At 36.8% G+C, this 15590-nt stretch overlaps 1 protein-coding gene across 3 annotated transcripts in view; it reads right to left on the reverse strand.

Annotated features, from left to right (window-relative positions):
* The window catches only part of eml1 (EMAP like 1), a 47684-nt gene that overhangs the window by 22726 nt on the left and 9368 nt on the right, over positions 1-15590 (reverse strand). For 2 of the 3 annotated variants that reach the window (XM_053509535.1, XM_053509534.1), the window contains exons 2-3: positions 8776-8958; positions 6514-6643 (exon numbers count right to left, since the gene is read on the reverse strand). In XM_053509535.1, coding sequence (XP_053365510.1) covers positions 6514-6643; positions 8776-8958 — 313 coding nt within the window. Of the gene's footprint in view, positions 1-4178; positions 4230-6513; positions 6644-8775; positions 8959-15590 lie in introns of all 3 variants that reach the window. The other variant, XM_053509533.1, reaches the window with a different exon arrangement.

A 15590-nucleotide genomic window follows, 5' to 3' on the forward strand; every position in this document is an offset into this window, starting at 1 on the left:
CCTGATATTGCTTATGTTACAGCAGCTACTTGACCATCACACTTGACCATCACACCCCTATGGAGGCCTAAATGGTGCCAAAATTCGGAAAGAAACAAACGTATTTATATGCTGAAGGATTACGATTGTCCTTCACTGGAACAAAGACATGATGTGAACAAACAAGGTTAATTAAGCCATTTTTTGCAAAAAGAATACTGACAGTGCACTGTCTTATTTCTCTCTTGAAAATAAAACACAGCTTTTCATATATGCAACAGCAGGCACATACATACATGGGTATTAAAAAAAAAAGAAAAAAACTTTTCCTTATTTAAAAAAAGACATGAAAATACAAAAATGCCAATGTCAACTCAACAGATATAATCCTAATTGTAAAGGTATATTGGCTAATCAGGAGCCTGAAAAAAGTATGTGTATGTTGGATGTTCTCTTAAAAGCCAAAAAATCTGGAATATCTTTAGCCTGAAAGGAGGTTTTCAGTGACCTAAAACAGCTGTCACGCAAAAACCTTACATAATTCTTTTTTTGATGATGGAAATTACTGACTACAGTGAAACCTTGGGTTGTCAATAACGCAGTTTGCGAGTGTCCCGCAAGACAAGCAAAGATTTTTAATAAATTTTGACTTGGAAAACGAGCAAGTCTTGGTTTACGAGTAGCGAGTATCATGTATCACGCATGCGCTTCTTGTTTTGATGCAGAGCGTCATGTAATTACACCTGAGTGAATGTTTTTCCTCTCTCTTGCGCTGCCGAATTATGGGTCTCCCCTGCTGGGTCTTAGTGCGCGTCTCTCACTGGTATAATCCACATCCGTGCACGCGTGTACTGTTTACTATAATACTGTGACCACGTGTGTGCGCCTAAAACATTTTATATTTTGTGTCTGTACTGTATGCGTATGTATGTGTGTGTGTGTACAGCGCGCGTGTAGAGCAAAAGCAAGTCTCATTAGAGAGGTTAAAGATCTATTTTCTCTCTTTGCTCAAAGCTCAGATTTGAGTACTGAGTATCGAGTACCAAGTACTCTTGCGTCATTTGACCCCGTGCCACACACACACACACACACACACACAGACCCCCCTTACTTTCGCCTTCACAGACACACACACTCTTTCTCTCTGCTCTAACCAGAAACACTGCTCTGGCCTGATTCTTTTCAAAGGTAAGGTGCAGGTTAATTTATATTATTTTTACTTTACAGCAGTGAGTCCGTTGTGTTAATTGCTGGTGTCATCAGTTTATTTTTCCGATAAAAAATGCTTCTGTTGTGTGCGCGTGTGTGTGTGAAAAGAGTGGAGGAAGGGTGACTGTGTAAGACGGGAAGGAGAAGAGGGGGAGGGACTCCTTAATTTAGCTTTACACAGACCAGCGGCGCGCACAAACGGAAACACTTATCTGTCTGGTTTTCTTTTTTCCTTTTTTTTAAGGTAAAATGCAGGTTAATTTGTTTTGTTTTTACGTTATATTTTGTGTTATTTATTTTATGTATTTATTTTTGGGGACTGTGGAACGAATAATTTGAGTTTCTATTATTTCTTATGGGAAAGTTAGATTTGGTTTACGAGTGTTTTGAAATATGAGCCCACTTCCTGGACATAATCCTGGCTCGTAATCCAAGGTTCCACTGTATTATAAAGCACAGATACATAAGGCTCCTTTCATGAAGGTTAAATAAAACTTAAACAAAACTTCCTATTTGAATTACAGCTGGGAATACAGTCAGAGCTACTGTTCAAACAATATCTTCTCAATAATGCTAACTTAATTTAACTCAAAAGCATGGTAAGGTTTTTTGTGTATTAATAAGGATTATGGAAAATAAGAGCGAACTAAAATCACTGGGAGGCACAAGGTTGGATAGTTTTTATTCTTTCCTGATGATGTCGCTGGTGTTGAAGCACATAATGTTTGTTTCATCAAGTAAAAGGCAGGCTTTGGGTAAGATTTATGTTGCAATTTCTCTTCACGTTTAACTGAATTATTTGTGTCTCGATAGTGTCTTTTTTGTGTTTGGATAGTGTCTAAGTTTGTAAATGTGGACTGATTCTAGCATTAGGGTTATTACAGTTTCTGTGCTGCGCAGTACTGTATAATATTCTGCTTAGTCACTGTTTCCATATCCCCTCATATTCATGATTATGAAAATATTGTCTAGGATCTGCTCAAGCTCAAGCCTTACAGCAAATGGGCCACATCCTTGGTGCAAGTATGTAAACCTGATTTTTTACCAGGCATCTATGAATGAAAGTTAGCAGTTAAATCCCTAAACTGCTTATTCTAGTTGCTTGTACTAGCAATATCCTAACTGAATGTGGCAGTGCAGGCATGGTTTAGCATCGCCTGCAGATGGAGAGAGGCTGGATAATTCGCAGGTATCACATATTGCTTTCTTTACCCAGCTCTTTCAATCTGCAGAAGAGACTTGACCATGCCCCTGCTGGCACACTGATCTCTATTAATTCTCCATTCATTTAGGAAAAGGCTGATAAGCTAATACACAATGTGGCCTCTAAAAAAGTCAAGTTTCAAAAGTGTCATATTATTGGCCTGCATCAAGCAAAGAAAACGACTAAGGAGAATTTTAGTTACTGGTGTTTTTAGATTAAGAACTGTCCAACACATTATTAAGACCTTGAAGGATAGTGCTTAAAAAGGTCATATGATCTGACCAGTCCATATCCACCCTGCTCCAAAGGTCCAACTCCATAACCTTAGATTCTGCTTCTGAACTTACCAAATCAGACAATTATCACAAAGAAAAAAAAACATATTTTAAATTTTTCCAAAGCTACAGTACTGTTCTGTACTGTATTATTTTTAACATATCAGGCTCAGGAACTGGCCCTGTGCATGAGCATAAACATTTACTCAGAAAAGAGGAAATGGTGCTGGGGAGATAACGCCGGACGCAGTCCGTCACTGACCAGTCTGTTATACCAAATATCCAGTTTTCTCAATGACTAAACACAAACACGAGACACTTGCTGGATATTGCTGGGCAGGCATGTTTTATTTGCTTTCCCATGACACACTCGTCACCTGGTTTGTAATGGCTTAGCATGGACAGAGAGGCCTGGACAGAGAATGACTGCCCTTTCAAAACGCTCAAACAAAGAAAAAGGCTCTATCAGCAGCTTATTGGTTGGCAAGCCTAATCCAGGCTGCAGTTGCAAAGCTCTTTCAGGTCGGTCACTGGCTGGTGATGTTATCCTCTGTGAAGGGAGCTGCTGGATGTTTAAGCTTGAAGAGGTGCTTTTGTTAAGAATGAAGCTCCAGGGCACTGAATTGGAGCGCACACCGTTAATCAAGAAACTACACAGCTTTCAGTCATCAGAGAAATAGTGGGTTGAAGTGGAACCTTAAAGAGAGACTAATGACAATGGAAACTATGGAGTTTTTTGATGAGGCCAAAGAATGTTTAAGACCTGAAATTGGGCCCATTACATCCTGTGTGATTTTAAAACATCTATGCTTTCATGTGAGAAAGATGTTTGTAGAAGGAGAAAGTTTATAATATATATGTATATATAAAAACATCACCAGATGTGCTGAACGGCAAATTTAATTTTAAATTAAAATCAAATTAAAGTTTGGATAAAACCAAAGTTGTGTGCTTGAGCTATCTTCAAGGGGATCTATTTTCACAAGAATACATTAAACATAAGATGTAAGAGTGGTGGCTCAGGCTCCAAATTGCTGATTTTTGGATCTGAGGATCTGGGTTCGTCAGTGGGTTGCCACACCCCATACTACCCAGCCACTGCACATAGGGCTGGTTCGGTTTAAAGATTATAATTTAACATTTGTTAAATGTTAATGTTTGAGATGGTAGAAAACTGCATAATCAGTTTTTTCTAACCAGTTTGTCATGCATTTCTTTTCAACATTGTACATTTATAATACAATTAAATCTAAGAATTTTTTTTTGTGATTAATCATAATCAATCACAGACTATGACTGTGATTAACTAGATTAAAATGTTTAATTAATTGACAGACAGACAGACAGATAGATAGATAGATAGATAGATAGATAGATAGATAGATAGATACCTTCAACCTTCTAAATAACCAGAACTCATACAAAGATTGTGTGTTGTTTAAATTTTTTTTTAAAGTAATGTATAGCACTCATGGAAAGGAAACGTTAGAGAAAACATTACATACTCTCACCTGTAGGGTGGTCTGAGAGGAAACTTGGATGAGCTGAACAGACTGGACACACTGTACACAGAGCATGCAACATAGGAACAGAGAATAGTCTAATGGTAAGATATACAGCAAGACAGATGGCATGAAGATGTTTGAAGGGAATGTGAAGGTAATATGACACAAGGAAAGTATGTAGTTTTATGAGATAAAGTTTGTCACGCCGCAAGGATTGTCCCATTCCAAGATACATATACACATACAGTAAAAATGTTAAAACATAATGTATTTATACTTCGAAATAATAATGCGATACTATGCTAAGCGGATAAAATATCAGATATGTTTTTGTATTAGCATTAGTTTATGTATTACTGGTCTCTATGGGCAGACACCAGTGTTCTGAACATTTACATGCATGCATGCCTTTTCTTCCACACCCCCATTTATATAAGGCTAGTACACTCCATTCAGACAGTCATCGCCCAAGTCATCCATCAGTCCTATAAATTATAACAGAGTGCCGAACCATCCAACATCTCAGGAAGTGCATATTTATTGTGTGTGTGACAGGAAAAAGACGGATCGCCGCTACTCAGACTTATTCTTCTCTGTTATTCTTTCAGCCAGAGCATCAGTGTGCACTGAGGCTGACATCAGCACAATGGCTGTAGCAGCTGTTACTCTGCTACTCATGAGAAATGTCAGTTTTAGTCACTGTGGGCATGTGTGTCACGAAGAGATTATATTATCAGGCTCCTGTGACATTTCTAAAATGGATCCGATGGGGACAAGAGATGCAGAAACGGAAATATTCAAATGGGAATGACGGTGGTAGGATCATTTTATTGTTTATGCTGACAGCTAGTCCCTTGATGGTCTGACTGAGAAGAGCACTCACTTCCTGATAACACAGGCTTTTAAAGGGGAATTACACAGATTTTTCCAAACTTCAAACTCAAATAGAATGTAGTGGCTGTAAATTTGTTGAACAAAAAAAAAAGATAAAAATTACAAGATTATTTAAAATCCTGAGAAATGTTATAAGCTATACTAAAACTTTAGTTTAACATAGTAAACTCAACTTCCTCTACAGGTTTTAGGTTCATCCTGGTAGTTGGCTGCAACACCTTATTATAGTACAAGCAGGACCCCATACAAATATACATCTTTAGGAGCCTTTGGTTAAGATGTTTAAGGCAAATCAAACCAAATTTAGCCAAACTTAACCCTTTTAACATAACCAGAACCTCATGTAGACAGGGTTTGGGCCCACAAACAGTGAGACAAGAGATTATTAATTTGGCCATTTAGTTCTCTTGGCATTGTGCATTGACTAATATCTAACTATTCTTGGCTAGCTTGCCATCACACCCAGTAGGTAGCAAACAACTGGGTGAGTTTCAAAGCCTACTAAAAATAAAAACACTCACTTTTATTTATCATCTGTACCGCTTTATCCTGTATACAGGGTCGGGGAGGGGGGGGGGGGGGGATTGGAGCCTATCCCAGGAGACTTAGGGCACGAAGACGGGCTACACCCTGGATGGGGTGCCAATCCATCACAGGGTACACACACTCACATAAACACTCATTCACACTCTACAGGCAATTTGGGAAGATCCATTTGCCTAATCTGCATGTCTTTGAACTGTGGAAGGAAACCCACCGAGCACGGGGAGGACATGTAAACTCCATGCACACAGACCCCGAGGTGGGAATCGAACCCGGAACCTGGAGGTGTGAGGTGACAGTGTTAAAATATATTTAACACAGATCAAGAAAATACTAAATGCTAAATTGAGTGTTATGATAAAAAATAAATGTTCGCAGTTTATCCGTGACATACACTTGCCAACTCAGCATGTGCACGTCATGTCTCTTGTACACAAATCACTCGCGTATAAGTTTTGTAACGTTATTTCTCTGCCTAACCTGAGCGCTTACACTGCAGTGTCCCAAATAGCTTTGTTAAGTTTATTACATCGTATTCGAACAAAAAGAAAAGAGTTACATTTGTATTTGGCCCAATATTATTGAGCCATAGCTACATTACGTTAATACTGTTATAGCACTTCAAAAATTATATATTGTCTATAAGGTCCAAATTACAAAAACTTTTGTTTACATTACATTTAGCAAATGGCCTTATCCAGAGCGACTTACATTTTTATTTCAATATACATCTGAGCAGTTGAAAGTTAAGGGTCTTGCACAAGGGCCTAACAGGCTGATGGTCGTGGGATTTGAACCTGGAACCTTCCAAACTGTAGTCCAATGCCTTAACCACTGAGCTACTCCTGACCCCTAACCTGCTGACCTGCATTCTCAAAATGAAATAAAGGTCACAGACTCTCACCTTTTGGTCGCTGGTGTGATGTTGTCTTTCTTGGAACCTGAGGGTGACACCAGCATGGCGCTTTTCTTTGGTAAGATATTGCCGTTGTGGACTGTAGGCTTCAGTGGCAGTGCTGCAATCATCGGCCTGGCTGTGAGACGAAAAGAGAGACAGTATGGACGATGTTAGATTTTCCTTCAGCCTAGTCAGAGAAATTTATAAACCTGTGAAATTCTTACACCACACAAAAAACAAAATAAAAATTTGGGATTGATAAGCTTTCTAGTAATCAGTATTAAAAATAAATAATAAATGAACACATGACCTGCTGGTAATTCTTACCAGGAAAATGTATTAATAATTTATCATAAACCACGTGTCAGTTCAGATGTCCTAGACCGAGTATACCTCTGTTAGAGTATAGTGTCACTGGAGTTACTTCTACAGTGTAACTGCTGACAGAAGAGATCAAGAGAGAGGAATCTTTATTTATATTACCCTATGAACCAGCCCTATTAAAAATTCATCTCTCCAGATTTGCTGAAATCTTTTCATGTTCCTCGCTTGGCTGCCAAGCGTATGAGCAGCACGTTTGGGAGAGACGCTGCAGAAAGACATGAAAGAGACACCAAGAGAAAGAGACAGGCGGGGAAAAGAAAAAAGGAGAAACAGAAAAGCCAAATCAAACCCGAAGAAAAACCTTAAAAATAAACATGGAGGTAGGCAGACGCGCCTGGCTTCATGAACACTTCGCACAGGCACAAAGGGAACGGAGGAGATGTAGGTGCCTCAAGCCACAACGGCTAAAATAGAAGCGTGTCTGTCTCAGTACATGATGAGGGAAGTTGTTTTGCTCAGACTGAAAGTTGGGACTGCCAGCTCTTATAGCGGGTCTTAAAGTGTCTGATGTGAAAATATGTTTGACTTCAATCTGAAGTTACACCAATTATCTGCTGTGCAGAAGACATGTGTCAGTAGATATACAAAGTCAGCACATCATTACTGATCCAAGCTATTGATGATGATGAGTCACCTACTACTGTACATTTTATTTCTGCAATCAAATAGTATGCATGCTCAGGATTATTGCACACAGCAAATAATACGGTGCATCAATAATAATTGTTTTAAAATGTTATTTATACTTAAATATATATAATTTTCAGATCGTTTGTGTAAATATAAGTTTTAAAATTAACCATCATTTTCAGAGGACATGCACACTGCTGTCCTGTGCAGTTTTGACTTGCAGTGATTTGAAAGCCATGTGTTCTGTATAATAAATAACACAACCTGCAACTGTCTGCATGCTTGATTTGGCTTCACTGCTCTGCCGAGGGAGATTTACTCATCCCTAGTTCATTTTAAAATGAAAAAGGAGAGTGAAATCTAAAGGTAGCAGTACAAATTTTAAAGGGCTTTGGACTAATGCTTAGAAGATGAGTTTAAATAAGAGAATCTCTTTTACCAAGACGCTTACCGGTCTACTGTTCAGTGACATCCTGGAAGTTGTTTTCAAACTAGAAACACCATCATTTCTTTTTTTTTTTGTCTTTCTTTCTTTATTTTATAAGTATTTTAGAATTTTATGTCTATATGATTTACTTGTAATTTTTATGTTTATTTTATAATTTAATTGTATATGTATATATATATGTGTGGGGTGTACCCCACATCTTGCCCTACCTCTCCTGGGATAGGCTCCAGGTTTCCCACGACCCTGTACACAGGATACGCAGTATAGAAGATGAATGAACCGAACATCCATCATCTATGCCTCTTATCCTGTGGAGGGTCATGGTGGTTCTGGACCGTATCCCAGGGAACTGAGAGCACAAGGCGTGGACACCCTAGACACTCAGGCGCACACACCCAGTCACCAATCAGCAACTCATGTATTTGGACTGTGAGAGACAACTGAAGTAAACCCAGCAAGCATAGGGAGAACATGCAAACAAGTACATTATTATTATTATTATTATTATTATTATTATTATTATTATAAACAACAGTGTAAAAGCAAGTAGAGCTCAGTTCAGTGAATATGAAATGTTTAAGCTGTTTGAGATTCATGCAGTAGAAAAACATACTGTATGAAGGGTTTTTAGAGGGAATCACATAATTTTAACATAAATCTAAAACAAATTCCGCAGTATTTATTCTGCAGCCATATAGTAGTCAATAGAGCGGGAATAACCGATGTATACTCACATGTGTCTTAAAGCATATTATATATTTGATGCAGTCATTCTTTTGATTAGTCGACATAACAGTGTGTGTTACCTTTGGTTGGTCCCTTTCTACTCAGCATGGCCTGCTGCTCCTCTGAGATGTTGAGTCTCCTCACCACGTCGGCTAAAGCTGACTTAAGCAGCTGAATCTCGTCCTCCTGCATCTGAACACGCTGCTCCAGAGACGCGAGTCGGTCCGTCACCTCCATGCTGCTTGTCGCCGACGCACTGTCATCTGCCCCACACAAACACACAAACAAATAAAAAGTTTATGTTTAAATAATATACTGTATAGTTTATTAATTACATATTAATGGTGAATAAATTAGAAATTAAAGGATTTTTTTCTTGGAGAAATGTAAAAACATTTTGTATATTGTATTACTATTAATGTATCCGTATGTTTTAGGTTTTATTTATTACTGTTCCCCAGCAGACCTTGATACTAGTCCTAGGGCTCTACTGTACATTACCATTTGTATGCATCTCAGTGCTACACATCAGGTCTATCTGGAGCCCATACAAACACTACAATATAAACAAACATCTGCACCAACACATATTAATCATAAAATCTAAACTAAATCTTGATATTTTTACTGGGATTACTTAATATTTTTATAACTGAGATAACAACACTGAAGTGGTATAAGTGGATTTTAACGCACTGGAGTCGTTTGGAAACAAAACTTAATTTTCATCCGACCTAATTTTACGATTTCTCATCTGTGATACACTCACTGATAAACATGGTGTGAGATATTCAACCTTACAATCTTGATTTCTTTGTATTATTAAGTTAGGCAAAGAGTTCTGCTGTACAGATAGACAGGCAGACACGTACTGTACTGTAGATGGGCTTCAACCTGAAATAATAATATTACTGATTACATTTTTTTATTTTTAACCTTTTAACTATTTCTAAAAACTCTTTTCCCATCAACAATGGGTACTTACACTAGTTATTAATATTATAAATTTGTTATCTGGCCAATTGATCTAACTTGGCACTTTACTCCAGACACCATATAAACTTTATTTACTTTACTCCACTTTACTAGGATTTGGTGTCTATATTGTAATGTCTGTTGCTGTGCCGACGCAATTTCCCTAAAAGCACTTTATCTATTTATCTATGCAGAAAAGTGAAGGCCGCAGCCATAATATGATTACTTTGCAACTCCATTTGTCGCAAATGCCTCACAACCATTAGAGAAAATTACACAAATTTGTTCACATGATCGTACACATCTGTCACATGTAGTGAACATTGCATTTCAGTGTTTTCATTTTTCTGTTGTCATTTTCCATATGATTCATTTATTCATTCATTCAAGATTATGTTAGGAAGAAATATGAATGTTGGGGTGTGACTCAGACAAATTAACAGATATCTATCTATCCACATATATACTCCTAGCATATTTATACCTATATCTGTACGTGTAGCATAGGGCTTGTGTAATACTGTACATGTTTTAAAGACATTATGCTTACATGCTTTATTTTTCCACAACTGTTTCATTTATTTATTTTCTTATTTCCTTGAGGACGATGTTAAAATGTAAATTGACCCGGTTTTCCGTGTGATAGGTAACTTATGATCTCATGTATAATGTGATTTTTCTTAAGAGAAATAGCCAAAAGAGAAATGCTTGCTTTGTTTAGTACTCTAGATCGTTCTGATGAAAACCATGTGCCGACACGCAAACAGCAAAAAGAACCAGCTGGAGATGTTTTGAGATGCCTTCTGCTTATTCCACAATAATCCCTGGCTGCGTGCTATTACTGTATACTCTCTCTCTCTCTCTCTCTCTCTCTCTCTCTTCATCTGTTTGTCTTTCTCATCTCTCTCTCTCTCTTTCTCTCCATCTCTCAGTCTCTCTCTGTTTGTCTGTCTCGCTGTCTCACACGCACATATAAGCGCAAAAGCATCATGAAACATTAATAAACACCAGCTTTCTGTGAGACAATAATGTTTTCATTAATTATGCAAAAGGAGGAAGCAGCTGCTAAGGTCGTAAAAATAATAGTTTAAAACAATGCATTGTTATGAACATTGGTTTATGGTGATGGTGAGAGAACTGAGTAAGATTATGACCTAGTACTAATATAAACGTCTGGGTTTTTAAAAATAAAAATGTACATGATTGTAATGATGATAATAATTAATGGAATAGATCTAGCTTAAAATAATATCTGTATATGGTTAAAAAAATTTCTAGCAATCCTATTCCATTAACTAAATTAAGTATATTTCACAAATAAAAACAGTGCATAGTGATCAAACATCCTATCCCAATTCATCTACATATTTATAAACTTGAATCCCCCAACACACACACACACACACACACACACACACTCACACAAATCCCATTTAATGGCCTCCAGCCACTTCACTTAGAAATTCAGCTGCCGTCGCTACATTAACAATTAGTGATTATTGTGCAATAATGATTTATGTTTACTTCCTTACAAAAGCTGTGCTTCATCCTTTTAGACAATGTAACAGAACATTTTCTACAAAAACGTCCATAATCTTAGACAAAGTCAAAACAAATATTGTGGATTGTTTTTAATATTCGCCACATTATCTTTAAAAAGACTTTTATTAAAAAGAAAATTGAAAATTGATTTTCAGGCTCAATCTTTGGTGACTGGAACAATACTATGTGTTCATGCCTTGTTATCAAGATTGCAGAAAATGTGCTGTCTGTTGTCAATCAGACAACATAAAGTACCTATGATTATACTGATATGATAAAAGAGAAAGATAAACAAATCTTGATGTGAGAACAATATGTTTTGTATCAATTATGACTGCAGTGATTTTTCTATATATAGTGGTTGTTGGTGAATTTGCTTAATTTAGTGGATTTTTTTTTTTAATTGCGTCTTTTGTAAAAGAAACAACAAAAAAATTACAAAAAAACTATTCTAAGGACATGTCAAAATTATTTAATGTCAAAAGTATTTAATTCTAAGAAAAGGGGTCTAGGATTAATGAAATATTAATGCATATTAATGTGGGGAACCACAAACAAGGAGAAGACCAAAGAATTAAAGTAAAATTTTCGAATCAGAGAAAAATTAAATGCAATATAAAATGTCTCCAAATTCACTGTATGTTGTTGGATAATTTGCTTTTTGTTTTACTTTTGTTTCCATGGAAAATGCTGATTGTATTCCTGAATATCACTGCTCCACTCTTTCTGTGCACTTTCTCTGGAAGCTCTCCACAAATGCATTTCAATTTTATGTGAAAAGAAAGGGATGCACAATTAAACCCATACTTAATGATATCCTTCATAAAACACAAATGCTTTGCATAAAACGATCTTAACCATTAATGACGACCAGAATTAATTAGGAAGCCTACGTGACTGCATTCAAAACATAAGGGGGTGATAACTTTAAAAAAAAGTCCACATCCCATGGAAAGACCTTTGCGTTATTTCTTTGACTCTTTCCTTTAATTTTTATTATAACTTATACTAACTATTCACACAGTCATTGAAGAAACAGTCAGGGTAAGAACTAAAACATTAACCCTTATGCATTGATACACAGCATTTGAATGCAGTGTTTTATTCAGTGTTTTATTGTGTCATATTTTGCATTCATTTTAAATAACTCAAGGTAATGAGTTGACTGAATGTACAGACTGCTCTTCATCTCTCTGTCTCTCTCTTTCTTGACTTTATACATGCACTGTGCATGTGATTACCACTGATTTCTACTATATACCGCATCAGTGTGCAGACAGCTCAAAGGAAGGGGTGCACAAAAATGTCGGTGGATTATCAAAGCAAAATGAATCCCTTTATAGTCTCGCTCTTATTGCCTGAACTCATTAATAAAACATCTTTAGTCTCGGTTAGCAGAGACCGGCTGTCCTCCCTGCCACAATCCCGACACTCTGAGCTCCCGATGCAAAAATCGCTCAACAGCAGCCTGATGAGGAGATTTGAAAGGATTAGAACAGCAAGTGTCTTCATAATTCTAAGACTTAAAGCTTTTTCTGCTCTTACAAGGTAAAATCCAACGTTACTAGGCCAGTGCTCTCCTGTCCTTACTTGCCAAGGAATTAGACAGACAGGGAGAAAATATCAGTGTAACAATAGGCAACAATTTAAAATTGACATGATACTGTATGCTGATGGTGAAATACACAGCCATTCTGACTCAAATATTGAGCATAATAAAAGTGCAATAACTGAAATATAATAATGACATGAAAATGAGTGGCAGAATATAATGACATTCGTGCATTAAATTATATAATAAAAATGAAACGTGGTTAACTTTTACAGATGGGACTCAACAACGTCGCTTTCCCAGCACTAATGCAATTGTCCTGTATGCTAGCTTATTGGCTCATAAAATACAGCATGCTTAGGAAGCATGGGCATGATTAAGTTTAAATAAGTATCACTGCTCATGTGATATAAGCTTGTCCAATATAAATGACAAAACAAACTTTATTACGCAATGTTTGTTGGATACACAGATAAACTGAATTAAGAGCCTTGTATAAAAATGTTACATATGCAGTATGTCCTTATACATAGACGAGAAACACAAGTGTGTAAAGAACATGTGACTTATAATAAACTATAAATAAATAATTAAAATGCTAAAATAGCTTTTAGCACAGGGTGTTCAAGCCAATCCGGGACTTTGATAACAGAACACAGTTTATACCATCAAGACAGAAATTTTATAGACAGTTCAGTATGCCAGAGCCTAGAGCAGACTGCTTGCTTCATGGCTAAAATGTTGGCCTCCCAGGAACTCCTTTAATGGTCATTTCCTTTAATGGGAAAATTGCCCTGGTTTGACATTCTACCTTGATGGTATCCAAGCACTATACATTAGTATAGCAAGGGATTATACAGAGAAATAAAGGTAGTTTTTACTCTCATACCCATGTTCTGTCATTCTGCACAGTCAAAAATCCTGATTTGACTTGAACGTCTCTTGTATATTGTGTTATTGTATGCATAGTTTATTCCATTTCATAATATTTCATATACATTACTCTTTATACACCTATTATACATCTATGTTGTTGCTCTATCTATATGGATATACAACAAGTCTCTCAATTCAATATACATATACATGTGTATCAAACAATTCATGCATTTATTTGTCATAACAGACTGCTTATATTACGTGAGCTGTGATAGAAAGTTCAGAACACTGTAGCATTGAGCAGACTTCCTGCTTCACGGCTGAAATGCTGGTCTCCTAGGAACTCCCTTAATGGGAAAAATGGCCTGGTTTGACTTTCTACCTTGATGGTATCCAAGCACTAGGGAAACTCTGGGATAAGTACATTAGTGTAACAGGAGATTATACAAAGGAATGAATCCAGTTCTCTCAAACCTGATATCATGTCATTCTGCACAGTCAAAAGTCCCGGTTGACATGAACATCCCTTTATATTGTATGTTATTTCATCATTCAATTATTTATGCATAGTTTATTTTACTTCTATTATTAACTTTTTGTTGTTGCTTATATAAATACTGCATATGGACCATGTTTTATACAGGTCAATAGTATGATTCAAATATTAAATATACAGTGTTTGTGTTTTAAACAATACATGCAACACGCTGCATAATAAAGTAGGTTTTGTCATTTATTCGTCATAGCAGAGTGCATATATTACATGAGCTATAATACATATTTAAACATCAAGCCAACACTCCATTCTGTCCTCATGATGAAAAGTTCTAGTATGACTCGAACATCCATCATAATATAAAAATACTAATTAAAATGCAAAGTAAAGTAACTCTTTTGTTCAGAATAATGAAAATCCTTTTCTTTTTCTTTTTTCGAATCAGTGCTTTCTTTAAACAATAAGCCGACACTTGCTCATGAACCCTACATGCAGAGAGAGGGAGTGGAGGGTAGAGCAGAGGTCTATGTTCGGTAAATGGATTACAACAGCTTGTTTTCCCCCTACATCTTCTTGTTTTCACAGCTCAGGGTCACAGATACAAGGTCAGTGCTTGTCTTGAAGCTGTGCCATCAGATGAAAGTGTCATGGGGTGCCAATGATTCAGGTGTTATTACTGTAGTTATGTAATGGAGCATATTAAAAAAAAAAAATTAAGAGGAGGAAGGGAGGAGGGGAGAAAGAATAAAAAAGATGATGAAGATGGGACAAACTGCTCCAAGAGACAGGAACATGTCCTCAAACAACCTAAGATGAGCAACATGCCTCAGCCGTAAGCAAATTTAAGGTGGCACCCCCTCCTTGGCCTCCATTGAGTTATCCTAGTTTAGCTTTTAATACGTTTTTTAGTATTAAACACTAAAAATGGTTTGGTGCTACTAGGTGGAACCAGGTCATCGCCATACTCTTAGATTAATAGCACAGGAGTGCTGTGAAGCTTCTTTGTCCTCTCATACAGGAGATGGAGGAGCTCTAAGACGATTAATGGGAAACTCAGCCAATCCCACTCGCTGGTTGTCCTTAAGCTCCTAGTGTTGATTTTGCTCTCTCTGATGTGTGGCCATGTAAGGGCTGTTGTCAGGGGCTGAATGGGTTGTTTAGAATCTACACAGTATGATGTTCAAAGAAGCGATGAAGCAATTCGCTACTGAATTCACTAAAGTAAAAGCAGAAAACAAAACTGAGGAAAATGGCTATAGGCACGCATAACATATACACCTTATTTGAAGGATATAGTTTAAAATTCTACAAAAACCACAAAATGGGTCCAGACAAGTTTATTTCATAAGTAGATTTGATTGGGCAAGTTCAAATATGATGATATTTAAGTGCAGCCTTTATTCGTCACACATACAGTACAGTACATTAGACAGACAGGGTTAAGGGCGTTG

The sequence above is a fragment of the Clarias gariepinus genome, chromosome 13, assembly GCF_024256425.1.
Source record: "Clarias gariepinus isolate MV-2021 ecotype Netherlands chromosome 13, CGAR_prim_01v2, whole genome shotgun sequence".
NCBI classification, from domain to species: domain Eukaryota; kingdom Metazoa; phylum Chordata; class Actinopteri; order Siluriformes; family Clariidae; genus Clarias; species Clarias gariepinus.